This window comes from Phacochoerus africanus, chromosome 8, assembly GCF_016906955.1.
Source record: "Phacochoerus africanus isolate WHEZ1 chromosome 8, ROS_Pafr_v1, whole genome shotgun sequence".
Lineage (NCBI taxonomy): Eukaryota > Metazoa > Chordata > Mammalia > Artiodactyla > Suidae > Phacochoerus > Phacochoerus africanus.
The window spans coordinates 166,006,163-166,030,846 of NC_062551.1; the positions used below are offsets into that span (position 1 = coordinate 166,006,163).

Here is a 24,684-nt window from a genome sequence, read left to right on the forward strand (position 1 = left end):
AGCAACATAGAGGATAACAGAGCTGAGACACGGAGAAAAAGAGGTGGACACCAAGTACGGGTGACATTTTTTGAGCCCCTGGATCTGATCAGGCCTGAATTAGGGATTTCCACCCTCTGGACATTTAGTTAAGTAGACGAATAATGTCTCCTTTTCCCGGGTCCCGTATGAGTTTGTGTTTTCGTAATTCACAACCAAGAGGGTAGTGACTGGCAAAGGGTCAGAGGAGAACCTGGGCTCAACCTGAGGGCTGCTAGGTACCCAGTGAGAACTAGAAGCCAAGCCCCATGTGGCGCGAAGGCCAAGGACATCATGCGCCCCATAAGCAACCGAGACCCCAGAATCTCTCTAGAAAACTCACCTGCTTACAGCTGATAAGAAGACACCAATGGACCTGAGCAGCTTCTCTAAACACGAGCCAGTCATATAGCTGTACGACAAGTTAAAGAGGGACCTTTGGGTGGCTTTCCATCCCGTGTTTGATCCCCGATCCACCGATGGCCCAGAGTGACCCACAGCTGAACTGTGTCCTTTATCTGAGGGGGCCCCGTCGGTTGAAGGGGCAGCGGGTGGGGGTGCTGGCAAGCATGTTCGTGGTTCTCCAGGAAGCCCTTCTGGGGACGTTCAGCCACTTGGCTCTGACAGGCTCTCCGGAGAGTAAGAGGTGTGATGAATAGAAGGCGCATAGAGAAAGCTGGGGGTCAATTTTCTAAGCCTCTTTATGCCACGACCGTCGCAACCTTGGGTCTCAGCACAGTTCATTAGTTTGTGCCTCGTTCTCGGACTTCTCTGAAAATAATCGGCTTCATCATTAATTCTCAATTTCGTACTTGCTCACAGCTTTATACTGGAGGTCACTATCTTTATGAAGAATTGTGTGTCTTCCTAATAAGAACAACAGGCGATGGTGGACGAACTGGAGTCTGATTTAAAACAACCTCAGTATTTAATGTTATTTTTTAATGTGAGCTTTTGCAAAAAGCTTCATTGTAATAAAGCACCCAGAGCACGCATCAGCTCGGATACAAGGTATGAAATCAAGCCACAACAGAAAAGGAACCAGTCAACAATTACTAGGCTCATAACACATCACAGGCTCTTAGAACACTTAAGAAATTAGCTGAAATTATTGCAGCTCATGGAGGATGACTGAGAGCTTCCAAGACTGATAAAGGCTAATGTAATGGGTTGGAGGTAATGGCGCTTTGTTGGGGGGGAGGGTGCAGGAGGCAAATTATCTCGGCTGCACCCTTGTTCCCAGGAGGCCAAGAGAAGTAGAGACAGATTGGCTCATTAGGAAAGGCTCTTTGCTGCAAAAACAGTCTTTGCTCTGGAGCCAGAGCCCCCTGCCTGTTGCCGTTTTAGCTGGGGGCCGGGCCATCAGCCCACCACCCTGCTCGCCTAAACCGCAGCCCCCGTTCCCGCCTCAGTGCCTCTTTTCTTATCGGCGAGGCCGACCAACTTCCGTTACCTTCCCTTTCCTCTGTCCCAGGCCAGCCTGATTTTCGTAGCCACTCACTATCCTGTTTCTGGTCCATTATTTCCAGCAATTAGTCCCAGAAGTGTGCCAGGACATGGGCAGTAGCTGAGAAGTACTAAGCATTTCTTGGGTGCCAGGCCCTGTGCTCACTGCTGTGTTTGCATTGTCGCATTGAATCCTCAGCGCACCCTGCAGTGGGTGCTGTCAGAATGCCCACTGCCCTCCTGAAGAAACAATCTCAGACAGGTTAACCACCTGGTCGAGGTCCCAGAGGGAACTCATGGAACAGGAATTTGAACCCAAGCAGCCTAACCCAGAGCTCGAGGCCTTCCTGCCTGCAGACAAGCAAAGGGAGTGGCTACTGATGCAGATGGCCGGGCTCCTTTACGCTGCTGGAGGTGGGACCTTGGCAGGGAGACATGCAGGTAGACTGGATGGCATATGGGCTTTGGGCCAGACCACCCGTTTCATCCTTATCTCTGCCACCTTCCAGCAGACTATTCAACCTTTTCAAGGCTAATCATTCTAATCTATAAAACAGAAGGATCCCAGTCACCTAGCAGGCTTGGTGTTAGGTTCAAGTGAGATATTTACACAGTAAACAGATTTCTGTGCCTAGAGCATAAAAGACGCAAGCAATGGTAACTAATACTTTTGTCATAGTTATATATAAACCCTCAGTTTTACTGATTGGTTCTGGAAGTTCAAGTTTAAAAATGGGTTTTGGGAGCTCCCCTTGTGGCTCAGCGGTAATGAATCCAGCAGGTATCCGTGAGGATGTGGGTTTGGTCCCTGGCCCTGCTCAGTGGGTTAAGGATCCAGCATTGCTGTGAGCTGTGGTGTAGGTTGCAGACGTGGCTCAGATCTGGTGTTACTGTGGCTGTGGAGTAGGCTGGCAGCTGTGGCTCTGATTCGACCCCTAGCCTGGGAACCTCCATATGCCGTGGGTGCAGCCCTAAAACACAAAACAAAACAAAATAAAAAAGGGGTTTGAGGAGTTCCTGTCGTGGCACAGTGGTTAACGAATCCGACTAGGAACCACGAGGTTTCGGGTTCGATCCCTGGTCTTGCTCAGTGGGTTGAGGATCTGGGGTTGCCGTGAGCTGTGGTGTAGGTCGAAGACATGGCTCAGATCCCAGACATGGCTGTGGCTCTGTTGTAGGCTGGCAGCTACAGCTCCGATTCGACCCCTAGCCTGGGAACCTCCATATGCTGCGGGTGCAGCCCCAGAAAAGACAAAATAAAGGGGGGGGGTGGCGTTTGAAGCTAGTGTGGGATTAGATGGTTGTCAGTTTTACGAAACGTAATTATGCTAGATTGATTCGTTTCCTTCAAAATCCACCATAACTGGAGGGCTGGGGAGGAGACGTGGGGTCATTGATTCAAAATGCTCTGTCACTTCACCCCATCTGTGCTCTTGGCTGTAAGGCAAGGTCACAAAAAGTTAGGAAATGATGACTAATTGCAGGTGTGGAAGCTCAACCTATGACATGTGTGTATGTGTGTGTATATATACATATATATATATATTTTTCTCTTTTGACAGCTGCACTTAGGGGTTGAATCAGAGCTGCAGCTGAGACCTACACTACAGCCATGGCAACACTGGATCTGAGCTGCATCTGCTTGCAGCAATGCCGGATTCTTAACCCATTGAGCAAGGCCAGGGATCCAACCCATATCCTCATGGAGACTGTGTCGGGTCCTTAACCCACTGAGCCACAAGGGGAACGCCTACAACTGTCTATGAAAAGTGGTCCATTCCGTAAGCACTGACTGTCCACTACGTGCTGGGCACTGTGATGGGCACTTAGGACAGGTTATCGCTCTTGTATATAACAAGTGCAGTGATCGAGTGAGAAAATAAAAGGGCTGAACACAGAATTCTTGGAACCACTAACATGTAAGGAGTGGGTAGGAAAGATCCTGCAACGGCGATTGAGAAACAGTGATGGGGGAAGGGAGAGGAGCGCTTTAGAAGGGACCGTGGTCAAGCAGGGCCAGGGCTAGGGGATGAAGCAAGTGACTGACCTGCTTCAGGGATGAAATTTAGGGGGGCATCGAACAAACTCAGTAATTAAATATTTCATGCAGTATTAAAAAAGAGAAATTAATACAGAAATTCATGATGAATAAAACACCAAAGGTTTTTTTTGTTTGTTTGTTTTTTAGGGTCATACCTGTGGCATATGGAAGTTCCCAGGCTAGGGGTCAAATTGCAGCTGCTGGCCACAGCCACAGCCACGCGAGATCCGTGTCGGCGACCTATACCACAGCTCGAGGCAACGCTGGAGCCTTAACCCACTGATGGAGGCCAGGGATTGAACCTGCAGCCTCACTGACACTAGCTGGATTCTTAACCCAAGAAGCCACAACAGGAGCTCCAAAATACCAAAGTTTTAAGTAAAGATAAGATCTGACCCTGCCTCACTCATATGCGTGACGCTGCCTCACTCATGTCACCCCTTTGATCGAATGGAAAGTGTCAAGTTAGTGACAACTTTGGTGAGGTTATAGTGTCGTCAGTTGTGGGGACAAAGGCAGATCACAAGCCCTGATGCCTTTTAAAGTGTCACCTGGGGACCACTGGCATCAGAGTCACATGGGGTTCTTGTGAAAAATAAAAAGTTCAGGGACCCACCCTTAATCTACTAAATCAGGACCTTGGGGGTGGGTGGGGAGGTGGACGGGTTATCTGCATTTGAAACCTCTTGTACACACACCCATGTCTGAGAAAGTTAGGGTTAACCTAGAGATGAAGTCTTTGGATTCCTTTTGGCCTGTGCTCTAGGCCTGAATCTGATGAATAATTTAATCAACGATTAACTATCAGAAAAAGAGAGCCATGTTTACTTAAGCCTTTAGTTCTGGCTCGCCGCAGATTCTCCACTTCATGCACCCCTTTGTTCAACCAACATGTATGAAGCACCCATTATGTGCCAGGCATGGGTGAGGTGTTAGAAATAAGGAGATGAGGAGTCCCCGTCGTGGCGCAGTGGTTAACGAATCCGACTAGGAACCATGAGGTTGCGGGTTCGGTCCCTGCCCTTGCTCAGTGGGTTAACGATCCGGCGTTGCCGTGAGCTGTGGTGTAGGTCGCAGACGCGGCTCGGATCCCGCGTTGCTGTGGCTCTGGCGTAGGCCGGCGGCTATAGCTCCGATTGGAACCCTAGCCTGGGAACCTCCACATGCCGCGCGAGTGGCCCAAGAAATGGCAAAAAGACAAAAATAAAATAAAATAAAGAAAAAAGAAATAAGGAGATGAGCAGCACAGAGGTAACTCCTGTCCTCGCAGAGCTTACAATCCAGCGAAGAGAGATAATAAGCAGGTAATAACAATAGGATGTTACGACTATTAAAACAGAGGTAGTGCCATGAGTATATTTTGCAGGGGAACCTTAGTGAGGCTGGGGCTCAGAAAAGGGCTTCCTGGGAAGTGATGCTTGAATCGAGACCTGATAATGGAATAGAAATTAGTCAAATAAAGAGGTGGTTTAGGGGAGGGGAGAGGGCTCAGGCAAAGAGAGAATATACAAGAAAAGGGTCTGAGATGAATCCATGGAGTGCAGAACTACCCTCAAATTCACTCGCAACTCCAACTGTCACCTCAAGGGGGACCAAAGCTATCTTCAGCCCCCATCTGCCTCTGGGGCTCCCGAGCAGGCACCTCAGACAAACTGCGTCCTAAATCAAACTCACGCACATCCTAACTCCCTCCTTTCCTTGTATCTTCTCCCCACAGAATGACACCCCATCGCCTAGTTTCCCAAGCCGGAAACATGACAGCCCTTCTCTGAGAGACGCGTGGAGGTGGTGGTTGGGTTAACAGGTGTGGAACTCAGATTCAACAGAGAGATGTGGCTGCGGGTGCACATCTGAGAGTCCTTAAGCTGGAGTGGTGTTGCCATCCTGGCCATGGGTGGGTCACTCAAGAACCGTCCGAGCGTGAGCAGAGGAGGGGCTGTGGCTGGAGTCCTGAGAAACACCAACATTTTAGGGGAGAAAAGGAGAATGGACAAAACGAAAGGAGAATAGCAGGAGACCCGGTTCCCCAGACAGGAGAGGAAGAGTGTGGTGGGTGTGGGTGTGTGGGGGGTGATATGATTTCGATGTGCTCTTCCTTCCTTCCTGCCTTCCTTTCTTTCCTTCCTTCCTTCTTTCCTTCCTTCCTTCCCCTCTCTCTCTCTCTCTTTCATGGCCATGCCTGCAGCATGTGGAAGTTCCTGGGCCAGGGACTGAATCCGAGCTACAGCAGCAATCCAAGCCAATGCAGTGGCAATGCTGGATCTTTCACCCACTGTGCTACAGGAGAACTCACTTTCTTTCTCTTTTATTGAGGTATGATTGACACAAACATTTATTAGTTTCAGGGAAGAGTATTTTGAGAAGAGGGAATGATTGTTTGACAAATGCCACAGAGACACAGCGAGGTCACGTACAAGGGCTGAGGATATGGTCCCTGGGTTTCACAACTGGAAAACCATTGGTAGCCTTGGTGAGACCTGCACCAGTGGAGCGGAGGGGACAGAAGTCAGACTGCGGTGGGTGGAGGAGAAGGGGAGGCGAGGAAGCGGAGATGGGCAGGTCGACAGCTCTTTCGATGAGCTTCACCACGAAGGACAAGAGCAAGGTGAGACATAGACTCCAGACCAGGATTGAAGCTAAAATGTTAAGGAGGAGTTCCCATCGTGGCGCAGTGGTTAACGAATCCAACTAGGAACCATGAGGTTGCGGGTTCGATCCCTGGCCGCGCTCAGTGGGTTAAGGATCTGGCGTTGCCGTGAGCTGTGGTGTAGTTTGCAGACGTGGCTTGGATCTGACGTGGCTGTGGCTGTGGTGTAGGCGGGCAGGTGTAGCTCCGATTCGACCCCTAGCCCGGGAACCTCCATATGCCTCAGGTGCGGCCCTAAAAAGACAGGAAAAAAAAAAATCCCTGAGGAGTTGGGAGGGGATTCAAGTGCAGTACAGACAGAGGAGGAGTCCTAGACAAGGAACACTCACTTCGACTCTGACGGGAGCAAAAGAGGTGAGGTGTGAGAATGGGGATGTTCAGAGGCTGGGAGGACAGGCAGTCGAGGGAGTTCTTTCTTGACTTCGGGGTCGATATTTTACCACCACATGTTCTGTTCTAAAATCTGAGAATCAAGAAAGCGCTCTCTAGACCGTCTTCGTTCCTTTTTATTTTTTTGGCTTTTCTATGGCTGTGCCTGCGGCATACAGAGGTTCCCAGGCGAGGGGTCCAATCGGAGCTGCAGCTGCCAGCCTATGCCAGAGCCACAGCCATGCCAGATCCGAGCCGCGTCTGTGACCTACACCGCAGATCATGGCAATGCCGGATCCTTAACCCACTGAGCGAGGCCAGGGATGGAAAGAACCTGTGTCCTCATGGGTACTAGTCAGATTTGTTTCTTCTAAGCCAGGATGGGAACTCCTCCCCCTCCCCCCTTTTTTTTGGTGCGCCCTGGGCATGTGGAAGTTCCCAGGCAGGGTCTGACCCAAGCTGCTACAGCGACAACACCTGATCCTTAACCCGATGCAACGCAGGAGAACGCCTTCTGTTCCTTTTCTCTTGTAAAGTTTCCCAACTGTTTTTCTTTCAGCAAAGGATACGTGAGTCTAAGCCAGGTGGTCAAGCGGGCCAGGAACAAACTGGCTCCCTGGGAAAACTCTTGTTCCAGCTCAGGGGCTGTCTTGCCTTGGTTGCTGTCAATGAAATTGTGGAGGATGTGACTCCTTGCGACTCTGCCAGCATTGTCCCAGTCCTGTAAAAAACTCAAGAGCCGGCTAATTGCTGCCTGCTCCTTTATAGACGTCATGATCAATCAGTCCCGAAGCCGGCTACAAAGGAGGGAAAACAGTCCGGTTACCAAAGTATCAGCACCGTGCAAGGCCTGTAGTTACTCTATGGGTTTTGCTTTTCCAGCAATCATCTGGAGGCAGGATGAGCCTCTGTCACCTTCCTGGACGCAGTGGTATTCAAAATACATCTCAAGGGAGTTCCCGCTGTGGTACAGTGGGTTAAGGATCCGGCATTGCCACAGCTGTGGCTTGTATTTGATCTCTGGCTTGGGAACTTCCATATGCTTTGGGTGCAGCCAAAAAAGAAAAAAAAAATACACCTCTAGGATGGGTCCCCTGACACATGCATGAACAGAGAGGATCTAGCTGTGTGGTTTTGGAATTAAGATGATGCAAGTTTAGGAACTAAATTTTTAGTTCTTTGGCTTCCCTGCTGGTGCCAGCAACGAAAAGGACCATGGGATCCAGCTGATAGGAAGATGCTGCCTAAACACCTGGGCCTTTCTCACCCCTCACTTCCCACGGCATCAGAGATTGCATCCCTAGAGACCCAGGCCCCTCTCTCGCCAAGCTGCCAAGGTAAAATGGGCTTTATGTACCTTGGGCATTGAGACTCTCTTAAGGGGGAAAAAAAAAAAAACCTTAAAGAAAAGTTAGTGGGAAGAAAAAGTTCTCATTCCGTGGTTGGATTAATGGGCTGTGGTTTGTAGGAGTCTGTGTCCTTGGGAGAGTGTTTTCAGTGGGGGAGGGAAGGTTTAAAATAAACCCGTTTTCCAAAAATAGTTGTGATTGAAAGTGTTATTATCCATAACAAATGTTAGCGCTGATGGGAGAGAGGCCTGTGTGATTCTTTTGTCTAACAGACAAGTGAAAGTCATATTTCACATTATCATGGGGTTTTCTGTGATTTACAGAATATTTGTGAAACATTACTTGCAGGGCCATGATTGATATGGAGAGAACGGCTTGTGTGTAGGGGAGATGTGTATTTCACCAAGCCTGTTCCACGTGAAATTTACAGTCCCATAAAGTGCTTCTACATCTTCGCCAGAGATCTAGTTAAAAGGACTTTACAGTCTGAAACATCCTAAAATTGATTCTAAATTAACGTTTCCTCACATGTATTTGAGATCTTCATGGGGCCCAGCTATCAGAATTTTATTAGGGAGCAATAATCGGAGGCAGGCGAAGACAGACACACCTACCCACCTCCAACCTCCACTGCTCCCCAGAGGACACTGGCTGTGTGCTCCCAGGAAGGGCGTCCACGTGGCCGCAGGGATGGAGACAACCGCCAAATCCTGGCGGCCTTAACAGCCGGGTGAAGGGCTGTGGATCAACCTGAACGCAAAAATGACCAAAACCCCTCATGGGATCAGGCATCAATCACCCTGAATGACATTACAGCCCTGAGTCTCAGAATAACGTACAGAGGCCATGGCCACCTTTAACAGCCAAACTGGCCTCAAGAGAATGGGGATGAGTGGCTGTACCAGACCCCAGGAAGGAGGGGCTGAAGCGCCACCACCAGCGGGAAAGCGCCGCGCCCCTCCCCTGCTGGGGATGGATCCTTTCTAGAACCAAAGCTCGCAGAGACGCACTCTGCGATTCGAGAACACCAAGGGTGGGAAACGCTCGGCCGGATGCTCCAAGCTGTGGCCCCTGGAGGCTTCCCTGGATCTCAGACTTTCCCCCTATCAGATCCTATTGCAGCACGTGCAGGTTGCCAGGCCAGGTATCAAGTCCAGGGCACAGCTGTGACAATGCTAGATCCTTAACCCACTGCACCACAAGAGAACTCCCAGATTCTTCTTAAAATTTTTTTTTTAAATTTCTTTGCTTTTTAGGGCCACATCTGAGGCATATGTAAGTTCCCAGGCTAGGGGTCAAATCAGAGCTGCAGCCCATGCCACAGCCACAGCAACTTGGGATCCAAGCTGTGTCTGCAACCTGCAGCAGAGCTCACAGCAACGCTGCATCCTTAACACACTGAACGAGGCCAGGGACTGAACCCACACTCTCATGGATACTAGTGGGGTTTGTTACCACTGAGCCACAACAGGAACTCCCTTCTTTGACTTTTTTTAAAAACAGGAAAAGAAAACTGACAAATGGCAGCTTTAAAGGTCATAGCGAGGGGAGTTCCCGTCGTGGCTCAGCGGTTAACGAATCCGACTAGGAACCAGAGGTTGCGGGTTCCATCCCTGGCCTTGCTCAGTGGGTTAAGGATCCGGGGTTGCCGTGAGCTGTGGTGTACGTCACAGACGTGGCTTGGATCCCGCATTGCTGTGAGCTGTGGTGTAGGCAAGCGGCTACAGCTCCGATTCCACCCCTAGCCTGGGAACCTCCATATGCTGTGGGAGCGGCTCTAGAAAAGGCAAAAAGACAAAAAAAAAGACAAAAAAAAAAAAAGAATGGATAAGCAATGAGGTCCTGCTGTATAGCCCAGGGAACTCTATCCAATTGCTTGGGACAGAACATGACAGAAGATAGCATGAGAAAAAGAGTGTGTGTGTGTGTGTGTGTGTGTGTGTGTAATTGGATCACTTGCTGTACAGCAGAAACTGACAGAACACTGCAAATCAACTATTACAAAAATTTTAAAAAGGTCATAGTGACACAGCTGCAAATCATACATGCATAGTCGAGCACCGTGCAAGGTGCCGGGGGAAGTGTGGACAGGCACACGGCCCTGGCCTGGCCTGGAAGGGCTCCAGCCCTCGTGGTGGAGTGGGTGAACACGAGGTTTGGGTCAGCCTGGCTTCAAGGTCCCGCTGCCAGCCGACAGCCAGTAAACAGTAGCAGCACTTGGCTTCCACTTTGCCAGCCTCCGGTCTCACTCCAGAGGCAACCACTTTTAACTCTTGGCTGTTTCTTCTCGAGTTACCTCTATTTGTGCAAGTACTGAGTTTATACTACTTGCGATGGCTGAATTCGACAAATTCCTATGTTGAAGCCCTAATGCCCATCGCCTCCAAATGTGACTGTATTTGGAGCTAGGGTCTTAGTGAGGGAATGAGGTTAACGTGAAGTCATCGGGGTGGGTCCTAACTCAACCTCACTGGCGCCCACATACATGGAGACGAGGACTCGGTCACGCGAAGAGGGAAGGTCATCTGCAGACACCAGAAGGCGGCTCCGGAAGCCAAGGAGCGAGGCCTCAGAGGAAACGAATCCTGCAACATCTTGACCTTGGACTCCGTGCTCAGACATGCAGAACTCCGAGATAATACATTTCTGTTGCTGAAGCGGCTTGGCCTGGGGTACTTTGTCATGGCAGCCCTAGCAAAGTAATGTATTACTATTTATTGCCCGATGTATCAATTTTAGGCAATATTTATAATTCTGAGAAATTAGCTCTCTCACACCCCTCTGTGCCCATTTTCTCCGCTCACCCTCATGATACATTTTTCCACAATTTATAGTTAAATCAATAGGATGGTGTTTACATTATTGACCAAGTGGAAAAACACTGTTCACTCAAGCTGTAAACCACTATTACATTTCCTTCCTCTCACAAGCTGGTTTAACTTGGACTGAATAATTGTTTCTTTTTCAATTAATTTTCTAAGGAAGGGAGCTGTTTTCTTCCAAATGTTCCAAACACAAAGCAACAATCTTCCCAAATGTTCACCCTCCATCTCCCTGGAGACCTCTGTCCCTCGGACCTCTGTCTTTCGGCTCCAGTTTGGACTGGCTGTGCTAAGCCTGGGCACGAGTGCTGTCCTGAGGGTGCCTTTGGCCCGTCTTTGCCCATCACCCTACTTCCCTGTGTCCTGGATCCACCTCATCCTTCTTCTTGGTTTATTCTCTTTTTTATTTTCTGGCCACCCTGGACGTTCCCACTATATATGCAAGGTCCCTGGCCAGAGACTGAATCCGACCTACCCCATAGCTGCAGCAGCACGGGATCCTTAACCCACTGTGCCCGGGCTGGGGATCGAACCAGCAACGCCACAGAGATAAGCCAGATCGTTAACCCACTGGGCCATAGCGCGAACTCTACTGCTTTTGTTGAAGCACATCCTCCAGCAGCTAAGAAATGAAAAAATTTTTTTCCTGTGTCCTTGAAAGTCTGAAAGTATTCTGACCTCATGTTAGATTGGCTGGGTATATAATTCCAGGTTAGAAATAAGCTTTCCTCGATTGAGCCTCCTCAGGGTTGCTGCTGAGAAGTCTGACGTCATTCTGATGCTGTGCCTTTGTCTCTGGCTTGTTTTTTCACTCTTGCTGCTTCTAAAACCTCTTCTGAAATTGTAATGATGATATGTCTTGGTGGAGATATTTTTCAGTTATCATACTAAGCCTCTGTGGGTTCTTTTAGTCAGATGCTGTGTCCTTCAGTTTTCAGAAATTTCCTTCCTTCCTTCTCTCTCCCTCTTCCTTCCCTTCTTCTTCTTCTTCTTTCTTTCTTTTTTTTTTTTTTTTAGGGCTGCACCTGCGGCATATGGAAGTTCCTAGGCTGGGGTCAAATCAGAGCTGCAACTGCCAGCCTACACCACAGCCACAGACACGCCAGGTCTGAGGCCTCATCTTCGACCTGCGCCGCAGCTTGAGGCAACGCTGTATCTTTAATCCACCAAGTGAGGCCAGGGATCAAACCTGCATCCTCATGGATACAAGGCAGATTCTTGACCTGCTGAGCCCCCGTGGAATGGGAGCTTCCTTGGAAATTCCTTTTATCAGACAACAATTACACCCTTCACTGAGGACTCATACATGTCCGTCAGTGGAGGGTCTTTTCCCCCACCTGGGCCTCTTAGGGCTTCTGGGGAAGTTTTCTATTTTCCCAGGGAGGATGAGAGGCTGGGGGGGGGCTAATGCCTGGCTGCTGGCATCCCCGGGGGGAGGGGCCGGGGCTGCCACCATGCACTGAGTGGCTCTTCTCTCCACCCCTCGGCTTTCCGCCCTCCAGCTATTCCCTGCCCTTCAAACCCTGCCTGAAATCCCTGAGATGGAGGCCTCCAGAGTTGCTCCAGATGTGGCAGAGAGCTGAGTCCTTTGGCTTTTGAGAGTGGAGCTCTGGTGGGAAGCAAGGTGCTCTGTGTACAGACGGCCGCCAGTCCCCGTGATCAGCCCGGTTCCTCGCTGCTGATCTCCCAGGGCAACGTGCTTCCAAGGCATTAACCCTCTTGGAAGTCAAACTGGCTGAACTGGCTGGTTTCTTGCTGGTAACTGCCTCTGGCTGGCACTTAGTTTGTAAGTTCTTAGGATGCTGCAAAAGCCAGGTAACACACCCCCACCTGCCTTCTCGCTCCCAAGTATCTATGGACTCTCCTCTGGTGGTGCCTTCTTCCCTGAGCTTTTGTGACTTAATGTCTTGTTTGCGTGTTTCTTTTTGGCTGTGCCTGAGGCATTTGGAAGTTCCTGGGACAGTAACCTGAGCCACTGGCAGTAACTACACCAGATCCTCAATCCCGCTGAGCCACCAGGGAACCCCCACCCTTTTTCTATTTCTTTAGTGCTAAGTCAGGGAGGTTTTGAGAGGCGGGGGTGGGGGCAGGGTGGGAGTAAAGGGGGCAGAGTCATGTTTAATCAAGAGACTCCAGCCACTTATTTATTTTTATCTCAACTCTCCTTTAAAACAAGATCTGATGATACGTGGGGGGGGGGGCAAAAACCCAAAACCAAACCCAAAAACCTGTAAGTACAATTTTTAAAAGAATTTAAAGAGAAAACAGTGGGAGAAGGGAGGATGGTACCAATGTCAAGAGCTGATATTACATGTGTATGCTCCGTATCTGCAGCCTGGGCCTCCGTCTCAGGCTGAGCACATGACTAAATGACCACAGACATCCTCCTTGGTATGTTTCACACACTCTTCAAATCCCTGTGTCCCCCCCCCCCCCCCGGAACTTATCGAGCCCTCACACCTGCTCCCTTCCCTGTGTCGGTCCTATTTCGGGGACTGTAACTCTCCCAGCCACTCGAGAGCTATCTTTGCCGTATTCCTCTCCCTTGCCTTCCTCATCTGAACTGGGGCCACCTAAGTCTCCCCCAGATCAGTCGCTTTATCTTCATCTCCACTGTCACGACCGCAGTTTACCCCTCAGCGCTCACGCGGATCTCCGCAGCACACTCTAACCAGTCTTCAGGTCAACCCCATCCTCTCTCCACGATGATGAGACTCTTTTTAAAATAGTCATTAAAATAAAATGCGCTTCATGAAAAAAATGCTCAACTTTGCTAATTATTAGAGAAATTCAAATCACAACTACCACGAGGTGCACCTCACACTCGTCAGTGACCATCATTAAAAATTGCACACACAGGAGTTCCCGTGTGGCTCAGCAGTTAGTGAACCTGACTAGCATCCATGAGGACGTGGGTTGGATCCCTGGCCTTGCTTGGTGGGTTAAGGATCTGGCCTTGCTGTGAGCTGTGGTGTAGGTCGCAGATGTGGCTCAGATCCCGAGTGGCTGTGGCTGGGGCTGTGGCCAGCAGCTGCAGCTTCAACTGGACCCCTAGCCTGGGAACCTCCATATGCCACAGGTGAGGCCCTAAAAAACCAAAAAGACCAAAAAAAAAAAAAAATTGCACAAACAATAAATGCTGGAGAGTGTGTGGAGAAATGGGAGCCCTCCCACACTGCTGTGTAGCTGCTACTGAGAACAGCATGGAGGTTCCTCAGAAAGCTAAGGATAGAGTTACCACATATATGATCCACTTCTGGGCATATATCCAGATAAAACTATAATTCAAAACGATCACACACCCCCCCATGTTCATTGCAGCACTATTTACAATAGCCAAGACACAGAAGCAACATCAATGTCCACCAACAGAGGAATGGATAAAGAAGATGGGGTCCAGCTACACAATGGAATAGCACTCAGCCACAAAAAAGAACAGAATAATGCCTTGTGCAGCAACATGGATGCAAGTAGAGATTACCATGCTAAGTGAAGTAAGAAAGAGAAAAACAAGTACCGGATGAATCACTTTTATGTGGAATCTAAAATATGGCACAAACGAAACCTATCTATGCCTTTTTATTTCCCCCCTAGGGCCGCTCCCACGGCATACGGAGGTTCCCAGGCTTGGGGTCCAATCAGAGCGATAGCCACCGGCCTTCACCACAGCCACAGCAACGCCAGATCTGAGCCATGTCTGTGACCTACACCACAGCTCATGGCAACGCCGGATCCTTAACCCACTGAGTGAGGCCAGGGATCGAACCCGCAACCTCATGCCTCCTAGTCGGCTTCGTTAACCACTGCACCCCAACGGGAACTCCGAAACCTATCTATGAAACAGAAACAGACTCACGGACAAGGAGACTAGACTTGTGGCTGCCAAGGGGGAGGGGCTCAGGGAGGGTGGGAGTGGGAGGCTGGGGTGAGCAGACCTAAGAGACACACATGGAGGGACAAACAACACGGTCCCAATGCACAGCGCAGAGAATTACATTCGACGTCCCATGATAACCCATGATGGAAAAGAACATTTAAAAAAAGAGTGTCTATATATAAATCACTTTGTCCTGGAGCAGAAATGAACACGTTGTAAATCAACTATACTTCAATAAACCATAAAATTAAAAAGTGCTTTATTTTTTATACCGTTTTTAAAGGTTACACCTCACTTACAGTTACTACACACTGTTGGCTATGCTCCCCATGCAGTGATGCGAAAGTCTTTTTTTTTTTTTGGTCTTTTTGCCATTTCTAGGGCTGCTCCCGCGGCATATGGAGGTTCCCAGGCTAGGGGTCTCATTGGAGCCGTAGCCACCAGCCTACAGCAACACGGGATCCGAGCTGCGTCTGCAACCTACACCACAGCTCACGGCAACACCAGATCCTTAACCCACTGAGCAAGGCCAGGGATCGAACCCGCAACCTCATGGTTCCTAGTCGGATTTGTTAACCACGGAGCCACGATGCGAGAGTCTTTAAAAAATGCAAATGGGGCAGATTTCCCTGCTGAAAACCCTCGGGTTGTTCCTTGTTACCCTCAAGATAGAGTTGATCTCAGATCAAAGAACTTCCTGGCCCTGGCCCACACCACTGCCAGCTTCCCCGCGCGTCACAGACCATTCTCTAAAGTCCATGTCGTGTTTCCCAATCGTTTCTCTCCAGCGGCGGCCAGGCTTGTCCCTCTCGCCCCCTCGCGCGGGTGCTGATTTACTGGCCACACCCCCACACGCCTGCACCTGAGTCCTATTTCCCCACGAGCTGCTGGACCACTTCAGCATCACGCTCCACCTTTCTCAACTCGGCCAGCATCATCCGCGGCACATGATGCGGATTCAACAAGTGTGATTCAAACTGACACCCAACACGCTCTGCTCATAACGAGCCCTTTAATTTCCTTAACTCCACACGATAGTTAACTACACAGACGTCCTGGGTGCCCCTCCTAGCCGAGCCCCGGGACAGGGATTGGTTAATACAACAGAGAGATTCTTTGCCCTCAAGGTGCTTACAGACGGTGGGGCCGAGAGAAAGACGACGGGCTGATTTTAATGAAAAGTGCAAAGCAAAGTGCTCGGATGGGGTTAGGTCCCGGGATCTGTTGGAACCTGTACGACGGGCACAACGTCAGGACTCTGGCGCCCTCCGGCCGAGCTGGGATTCGCCCTCAGGATCCACACCCTAAACTGTGTGAGCAGCCTGTCCAGTCTGCAGGCCAAGCTCCTCCCGCCTCCTCTGTGTGCGCTCAGGAGATCTGCTCTCGGGCTTCAGAAAAAAGTTAGAGGCCCCTGGGCAAGAGCGTCCTGTCTCCTCACTCTCCCCGTGCCGGTGAACACACGGCCAGGCTTCTCTTTCTCTCCCTTCCTCCTTTAGCAGAACCCCGCACCCCCATCCTGCCTCTGCAGAGCCCTCACCCCACCCCTGACTCCCTCTTCCCTGGATCCTCCACGGAGCATCTTTCTTGTTCACTGACTGAAGTCTCGCCTGTCCTAAGACAAAACTAAGTGAAAACAGAAATCACTTAGCTCAACCAGTCCCCCTCCAGTCACCGCTCTGGTTTTCTCGCGTCATAGCAAAGCTTCTTAAAAACAGTCTACACACCTTTTCTGTTCCCCCGTGGACCCTCCTCTCCTCCATTCACTGACATTCTGCGTGTCTGCTCCCCCTTCACCTGCACCACTTCAGCTATGCCTCTGCTAACCTCCCGGGTGCCCAGCTCAGTGAGGACCGCTCAGTCCTGGGCTCGCGTGTCCTGCTGCTGCGATAGCTAAGGTCCCTGAGCACCCCTCCGGCTCAGAAGGCTTTCTGCCCTGATGCCTCTCCATTCTCACATCTTTTCTTGGTCAGTCTGTGTCCCTGGCCGGTGCCTCTCTCCGCCCCAGTGCCTGTCGCACGGACTGTAAATCCTCTGTAACTTGTCTCAGACAGGAAGGACTAGGAGTCCCTCTGGGCAATTCTATGCAATGTGAAATTCAACAAATAGTGAGAGACAAGTGTGTCCCATCTCCTCCCTCTGGGGATAAGTGTGAGAACGACACAGTTCCTGTCCTCAAAGGGTACGCAGTTTGCAGATGGCATAGAGCCCTGTAAACCAGCAATTTCAAGTCCAGTAGTGTGGCAAGCGCCAGGATGGGGTAAGCAGAGGCTGCTTAGGGAAGGGGAGCAGGGGACACCTGGCCCAGCCTTAGCTGAGGGGGTGGCTGCTAGGGAAGACTCCCAGGGGAGATGCTGTCCAGGCTGAAAGGCCTCTGTAGCCAGCCAGGCGACATGGTGGGGAAGTCGTATTCCGGGCAGAGGGAATAAAATATATACAGGCTCGGAGGTGGGAGAGTGTAAAGGGTATTTAAAGAATTTGCAAGTGGGAGGCAGTGCGGTGCAGCGCTAGGAACACAGACACGGGAGCTGCACCGACTTGTACCCGCCAGCGGTGTGACCTTCTGCAAATCACGTAACCTCTCTAGGCTTCCGTTCCTCTTACCTGGGAGGACTTGACAGTGATCCCTCATAAGCGTCAATGAACTACCTAACATACAGAAAACCTTGATAAATAAAGCTTAGTTCTTCTTTTCTTTCTTTTTTTTTGATCTTCAGGGCCGCACCCGAGGCATATGGAGGTTCCCAGGCTAGGGGTCCAACTGGAGCTATAGCCACTGGCCTACACCACAGCAACCCCAGATCCAAGCTGCATCTGCAACCTACACCACAGCCCATGGCAATGCCGGATCCTTAACCCACTGAGTGAGGCCAGGGATTGAGCCTGCAACCTCATGGTTCCTGGTTGGATTCGTTTCTGCTGCGCCATGATGGGAACTCCTTAGTTCTATTTTCACTGCTGAGATTGTTGGGAATGGCTGAAGCACAGTCTGAGGACAGAAGTGGCAAGAGATGCGGCTGCAAAAACAGGTGGAGGCCTGAGAATTCAGGGCCCTCGATGCTGTCCGGCGGGGTCTACGCTCTATCCTGGGGCAGTGTGAGGGTACTGAGGGGCCTCAAGTCAGGAGGGAGAAGAAAAGATTTTGTCCTAGAAATATCATCTTTTGTTTGTTACTGTTTTTAAAATTATAGTTGGTTTATAATGCTGTTAGAAACACCATCTTGACTGTCATGCGGAAAGGTGATCAGAAGGGGGCAAGACTGGAGCTTGGCAAAAGATGCTGATGATGCTACAGTGGGCAAGAAGTAGAAATGCCCCATAGGGAGAGGCCACAGGACCTGGCGACTGTCTGGCTGTGGAGGATGCAATGGGAGGAACTGAGGCGGATGCCCAGGTAAATCTTGCTTCCTACTTCATAGAGAAATAGGGCCCATCAGGCACGGCTCCCTTCTCTCCCCATGCCTAACCTCACCACATCAGCATCCGGCCTTTCCGTGAGCATTAGATTCTGTCCCTCTAGCTTCAGTTCTCCTCTGATGCCTCTTAAACCTGTTCGGTCTTTGCCAGCTCCATCCAACACATAAACAAAGCCTTGCCCTCAAGCTTCTACATTTTCTCCCTCCTTCACCCCCCAAGTTCTCCCTCTGGCCTACGGGATAAAGTCTGAACTCAGTGTGGCATACAAGGTCCTTCAAAGCTTGATCCCAACAACACCGTAGATCAACTATATTTCAATAAAACCTTAAAAAATGGGAAAAAAAAAAAAAAGCTTGACCTCAATCTAGGCTCATCTGAAGTCACTTCCACATTACAACAGAGATCGACTTCCCAACTCCCCAGGGCTTCCCAGGGCCCTCTTGGATTTCAACCCTGCTCTGCCATCAGGAACGGCGAGCCTCCCTTTCATCCTTTGGCCAGCTCCCCAAGACAGCTAGGGGTTCTCGGTTCTGTAGTCCCACTCATGTCACCTCTTCCCCTGCCATGCAGTAAAATATCGCCATCCCTCCCACTGGAGCGTGACTTCCTCAAGGGTAGGGATTGGTCCTCCAGGGCCTGGCATGATTCCTGGCACAAAAGAGATGTTGAATAATTGGTCCCTGGGTGAATGAGTCAGGAAATCAGCCAGCTCCCGTTTAGATGGCTCGATCTGAATGTCCACGACATGTAGGTCCATAAAACTACCAACTTCCCAAAGCTGCCATGTGCAGAGTGGCAGAGTCTCCATCCAAGGAGGCCAGTGCAAAGTCCATGAGGCATTTCACAGCTTTGCCAGGAAAAAGCAATGTCAGCAGCGGTGTCGTCTTTGGACACCGAGGACAGGGATCCAGTGCCATGAACGGTCAGTTAAATTGTAATTGGAGCGAACTGTTCCTCTCACACCATAATGTTCTTTAGCTGCAGCCAAATGGCATTCGAGAAGGGGAGACGATTTTTTGAAATGTCAAGGAAATTATTTCCAATTTGGTGCTCACAAGCAGAGACTCTAATGATGAGTGGAAATGAGAAGCAAACAAATTAGCACTAATGGAAAATGGCTTTTGGAAAAGAGGGTTTAATTTATAGTCAGCCGATCATGGCATGCAGCATGCAGTAAAAGTCAGCTTCACCAGCCTGATCATAAGAACCAGCGCACACCCGGAATGCCGGAGAAAAATATACGTATGCCATCATGCTTACTGGAATCTCTCTGTAAGTGGCAGCCAATTAAAATTGTCATTATTTTATTTTGGAGAGAAAATGGGCTGGGGAAAAAAAAAAAAAAGCATCAAGGCACATGAAATTAAAATCCGGATTCGGAACCCTGGTCCAAATTGGTTTGTTTGTGGCCTTCTAACCTTGGCAACCTCTCCTGCAAGGACGACAGACCTACTTTGTCTGCGGCCCGGAGTGGACTCTTTGTTCTTAATTTCCTCTCCATCTTCAGAGGTGATTAATAAATCTGGGCCCACCCATAAATCATTTCTATAGCAGCCAAATGGTTCTTCTTCTTCCAGGAAAGGAAGACCACAAGCATCTCAAAAGCGCCCGCTCTTGTGCTAACGCCAACGGTCCTTAGCGACAAGCAAGAGAGGTATTAAAATCAAAGATCACGAGGTCCTGTTTCTAAATAAAATTTCTCAGAGGGCTTCCTCCCCGCCCCCTGCCAGCCCTACATCAAAAGACACGTTTCTAAAAACACGAGGCCTCCAAGGCATGGGCTGCCAGCCTGGCTCTCTGTCCCCACCTGGCCTCGGACTCAACAAAGCAGTCCTGTTCCTGCACGTTCCACCTGCACAGTGGGACAGAGGCCTTCTCCCAGCCTGACTCCTCACTCTCAGCTCCTCAATCCGAGAGAGGAGGAGGAGGAGGGAGGGAGGGAGAAGGAGACAGAGTGGAGAGAGAAAGAAACACCCCCCTCCTGACTTCAGGCCCAGCCAAAGAGGGCATCCTGGCCTTTACTTCCACCTTGGGGCCCCAGGCACCACCAATTGTCACCCCCTTCCCTCTGTTCCCCACTCACAACCTCCTCACACAGCCCTCCTGCCACTCCTCCGGCTCCCGCAGACCCCATGTGCCCCGATCTCTTACCCACAGCCAGCACCGTTCCCTCCATCCCCTCTCCAGGGACCATCGCCCCGTCTTCTGCCTGTAAACCCACTGTCTGCACCATCTCCCCAGACCTACCTTAAATCTCTATCCACCACCACCCTTCGCCTCTTCCCGGACTCGCTTCTGCACCCAGCTCCCCGGCCCGGCCCGCCCGCACGCTCTCCCCACAAAGCGCGACTCCCCAGGTCCTCTGGGTCCACCGCCGTCTCTGCCCACGTTCCCCTCACCCCTCCACTGCTGTTTCGTCTTCCTCACCCTGATTTCCTGCCCTTCCCTCCTTTGCCCACCTTCTCACTCTGCCCTCCAAAACCTCTCCTCCAGATCCGCAGAGCCTCCCCACCCTGAACTGCTCCACCCTCGCTCTGCCCACCTTCAGCCTGCCCTGAAAGCCAGCTCTGCCTCCGGGCGCCACCTCTGCAGAGCCGACTCGGGTGGAGGCTGCTCACACTCTCACACCTCAGGGATCCCCAAGAGAGCGGCTAGTGCCTCCTCACCAAAGCCCAGCCCAGCTCCTTATTCCACCCTCTCCTTGTAAAAACCCTTTGCTACGTTAGGGTCATGCCATGCAGCTGTATGGACCTCTGCCTCTCCTCTCGCGGTCCTCCACAGGCTCCAGAACCACCTGCTTTATTCGTCAAGGACCTTGGTACGCAACTCACAAGCATCCTCTTCCCTTTTCCCTCCTCAAATCCTGCCATCATCTGGGAGGATTTCAATGGCCATGCCACATCTTCATTATCTTTTTTTTTTTTTTTTTTTGTCTTTTAGGGTTAGGGTTAGGCATATGGAGGTTCCCAGGCTAGGGGTCCAATCGGAGCTATAGCTGCTGGCCTACGCCAGAGCCACAGCAACGCCAGATCCAAGCCGCATCTGCGACCTACACCACAGCTCATGGCAATGCCGGATCCTTAACCCACTGCGAGAGGCCAGGGATCGAACCTGCAACCTCATGGTTCCTCGTCGGATTCATTTCTGCTGCACCACGACGGGAACGCCTTGATTATCTTCTTAACTCCCCTCTGGCCACCTGCTACCATGGCCAAACCCTGGACCTCATCACCACCTGAAACTACTCAAATTTCATTACTCTCCACTTTTTTTTTTTTCTCTTTATGGCCACACCTGAGGCATATGGAGGTTTCCGGGCTAGGGAACTGCTGCTGCCGGCTTACACCATGGCTGGATCCTTAACCCACTGAGCGAGGCCAGGGACCTAACCTGCATTCTCATGGACACTAGTCGGGTTCTTGACTCGCTGAGCCACAAGTGGAATTCCTCATTACTCCATTTGTGAACCCTAACTCTCTCATTCAAGATATGGGTTCTCTGACTTCCTTGGAACCCCTAGCCCACAACGTTTTTAGACCCTCCCATGCAGTTCAGGGTCTAGGGTCCACCATCCCAATCACCCTTTTGCCAGGATCCTCAATTCCTTGACTTTGTTCTTCCATTTCATTCCCTTGATGAAATTCACACCTGGACCAATTCAGTTCACCTCTGTACTTACCAGTAGGTGGCTGAATACTCTTGGGGGAAAAATTTATAGCACACAACCATGGAGACTGCTGCTGCTACAAATTAATGGTCACCAAGCTCAACAGGGCTCATAACTGCCCAGAAATCTGTATGCTACCTGTCATCTTGCTCCCATTCGCCATTATTTCAGTCTTTCTCTGTTCCCCTCAAACCCTGCACACCATCTCCAATCCCTCTCTACGGGGCTGACCTCATGTGCCTACTTGGCAGAAAAAACCAGAAAGCACCAAGCCAGAATTCTCTCAACGTCCTGCCACCAAATCTACTAACGTACTAATTTCCCATGCTTCCTTTCTGTCACAATGCAAATATCCCTTTATTTTATTACTTTATTTTTTGCTTTTTTGGGCCACACCTGCGGCACATGGAGGTTCCCAGGCTAGGAGTCAAATCAGAGCTGCAGCTGCCCGTCGACACCACAGCCACAGCAACGTGGGATCCAAGCCATGCCTGCGACCTACACCACAGCTCACGGCAAGGCTGGATCCTTAACCCACTGAGCAAGGCCAGGGATCGACCCTGCGTCCTCACGGATGCTGGTCAGATTCATTAACCACTGAGCCACGATGGGAACTCCACAAATATCCCTTTAAACAAACTTCTCCATCAGTGCTTTGGATTCCCTACCTTATTCTTTTTCTGGGGGTGCCATTCTGTCAGTTATCTCCTCTCCCCTATAATATTATCTTTTTCCTCTTTGCTGGATCCATGCCAACGGCATCTCTCCCATTTGAATAAAAACCTGTTTCTCCTTTCAGCTACTGCCTTCTCTCTTTTCTCCTAAAGAGTCAAACTTCTTGAAAGCGCCGTCTTCACTTCTTCACCTTCCCACCCCCTTCTCAACTCACTGTAATGCAACCGCTGCTCCCAGCACTCCACGGAATCTGCTTTTACAAAGGTTAACTACCACTCCCTTGTTTCTAAAACCAGTGGATTTTTTTCAGGCCTTATTTTACTTGATTAGTCATCAGCCTCCAACACTTTCCTCCCTTGGTTTCTGGAAAACCACGTTCTACTACTGATTATTTAACTGCTCTAGACACTTCATCTCAATTACCTTTGCAGATTCAACCATCTTTGCCAGAACCTCAAATATGGGTGCTTCTTAGGGCTTTGCTCAAGGCCTGCTTCTCTTCTTATTTTATATATATATACCCTCTGGGCAAGCCCCCGAATCCATCCACTGGTGTGGCTGCCATCTATAAGGCACCACAGACTACCCACTTTTATTTCCAGTTTAGACTTATCTTGCAAATTCCAGTCCAGGACTCCTGGACACTTCCACCTGGATGACCCACTGGCGCCGCAAACTCACCATGCCCAGAGCTGACCCTCTCCTAAAAACGCTGTTTGCCCAAGCCAGGAATTTAGAAGTCATTCTTCCTACTTACCCCACATCCAACCAAAGTTCAGTTCTTTCAACTCATAAGTGACTAAGGAATCCATCCCTTCCTCTTCATTCCTGTTAGTTCTCCAAGCTTCTGGCTACCACAATCCTTACTGAAACAATTACTGAAACAACTTCCTAATTGGTCTCCCTCCTCCCAACCCCCAATCCATTCTTGTCATTGATCTTTCTAAAACAAATCTGGAGTTCTCTTGTGGCCACAGAAGGTTAAGGATACGGTGTTGTCACCACAGAGTCACTGCTGTGGCGCAGGTTCAATTCCAGCCCCCGGTAATTTTCACATGCCGCAGGCGCAGCCAAGAAAAACAAAGACACAAATCTGATTGTTACTATTTTGCTCAAAGCCCTGCAGACTCCCCATTGTCCTCAGAATAAAGTCTAAGCCCTTGTGCTCAGCGGTGTAAATGCACTGGAAAATTTTTCCATCAGCAAGATTTACCCACAAGCTCAGAGCTGAGCTTGACATCAGAGACCTCCCAGGATCTGGGCCTACCTGTTCTTCCAAGGCTGCTCTCCCATTGTCTCTCTTCTGTCCGGAAGATGCTCATAATTCCTGGTACAGCTTCTCACTTTCCTCTCTCTGAGTCCTGCAAGGACTCGTATCTCCCAGCATCTTTCAAAGCCCAGCTTAAGAGGCATCCACACTGCCATAAATGCCCCTTCTTATCCTGAGCTGCTAAACTCCTTAGGGCCTACTCTTATGTAGTATTTTATCCCTTGCACAGAATTACAGTTGACTCCTGCTCAAGACTTATGGAAGTCAAGGCCAAGAAACGTAATCCTCACTAGAGTCCACCTACAAAACAGGTGCTCAGGATTTTTTTTTTTTTTGTCTTTTTGCCTTTTCTAGGGCCGCTCCCGCGGCATAGGGAGATTCTCAGGCTAGGGGTCTAATCGGAGCTCTAGCCACCGGCCTACTCCAGAGCCACAGCAATGAGGGATCCGAGCCGCGTCTGCAACCTACACCACAGCTCACAGCAACTACGGATCCTTAACCCACTGAGCAAGGCCAGGGATGGAACCCACAACCTCATGGTTCCTAGTCGGATTCGTTAACCACTGCGCCACGACGGGAACTCCGGGAAACATTTTTTAAGTGAGTGAATAAATGTAAGAAAACTGTACTGCTTAACCCCTTTTGTCCCGCACGAACAGAACACTCTCTAAAGTCTTCCCAGGAGATACCACCTCCTCTGCAACCCACCCACCCAGCAGCCAAAATATGCCTCCATCCACCGGGGGGCGGATGGGCTAGCACGCACCCCTTTGGCCGTTTTGTACGGTTTTCTACCTCCAGCCCTCGGAGTTGAGGCTGGTAGAAGACAGTAGAGGCAGCTAGCTAATGTAACTCAAAGGACACTGCTGTCCCCTTCGTAGGATAACACGCGGTTGGGACGGGAAACCTTTCCCATCCCCAGAACACAGCAGCTCTCCCGCAGACTCTTACCGACGCTGGACGGTGGCGACTCTTCCTGACCGGCGTCTTGGCTGGCCAATACTTGACCGAGATCAAGAGAGTCAGCCAATGGCGGTGGGCCAGGGATAGAGTGGGGCGGGGCACTGTTGCTACGGCCGGGCTAGCCGG

The 24,684-nt window shown here is 50.3% G+C and overlaps 1 protein-coding gene across 1 annotated transcript in view; it reads right to left on the bottom strand.

Annotated features, from left to right (window-relative positions):
- The window catches only part of ARMH1 (armadillo like helical domain containing 1), a 46,000-nt gene extending 21,428 nt beyond the window's left edge, over window positions 1–24,572 (bottom strand). The window contains exons 1-3 of the mRNA XM_047789297.1: window positions 24,547–24,572; window positions 7,091–7,318; window positions 362–430 (exon numbers count right to left, since the gene is read on the bottom strand). Coding sequence (XP_047645253.1) covers window positions 362–430; window positions 7,091–7,296 — 275 coding nt within the window. The 5' untranslated portion in view covers window positions 7,297–7,318; window positions 24,547–24,572. The remainder of the gene's footprint in view (window positions 1–361; window positions 431–7,090; window positions 7,319–24,546) is intronic.
- Window positions 24,573–24,684: the final 112 nt, after the last annotated feature.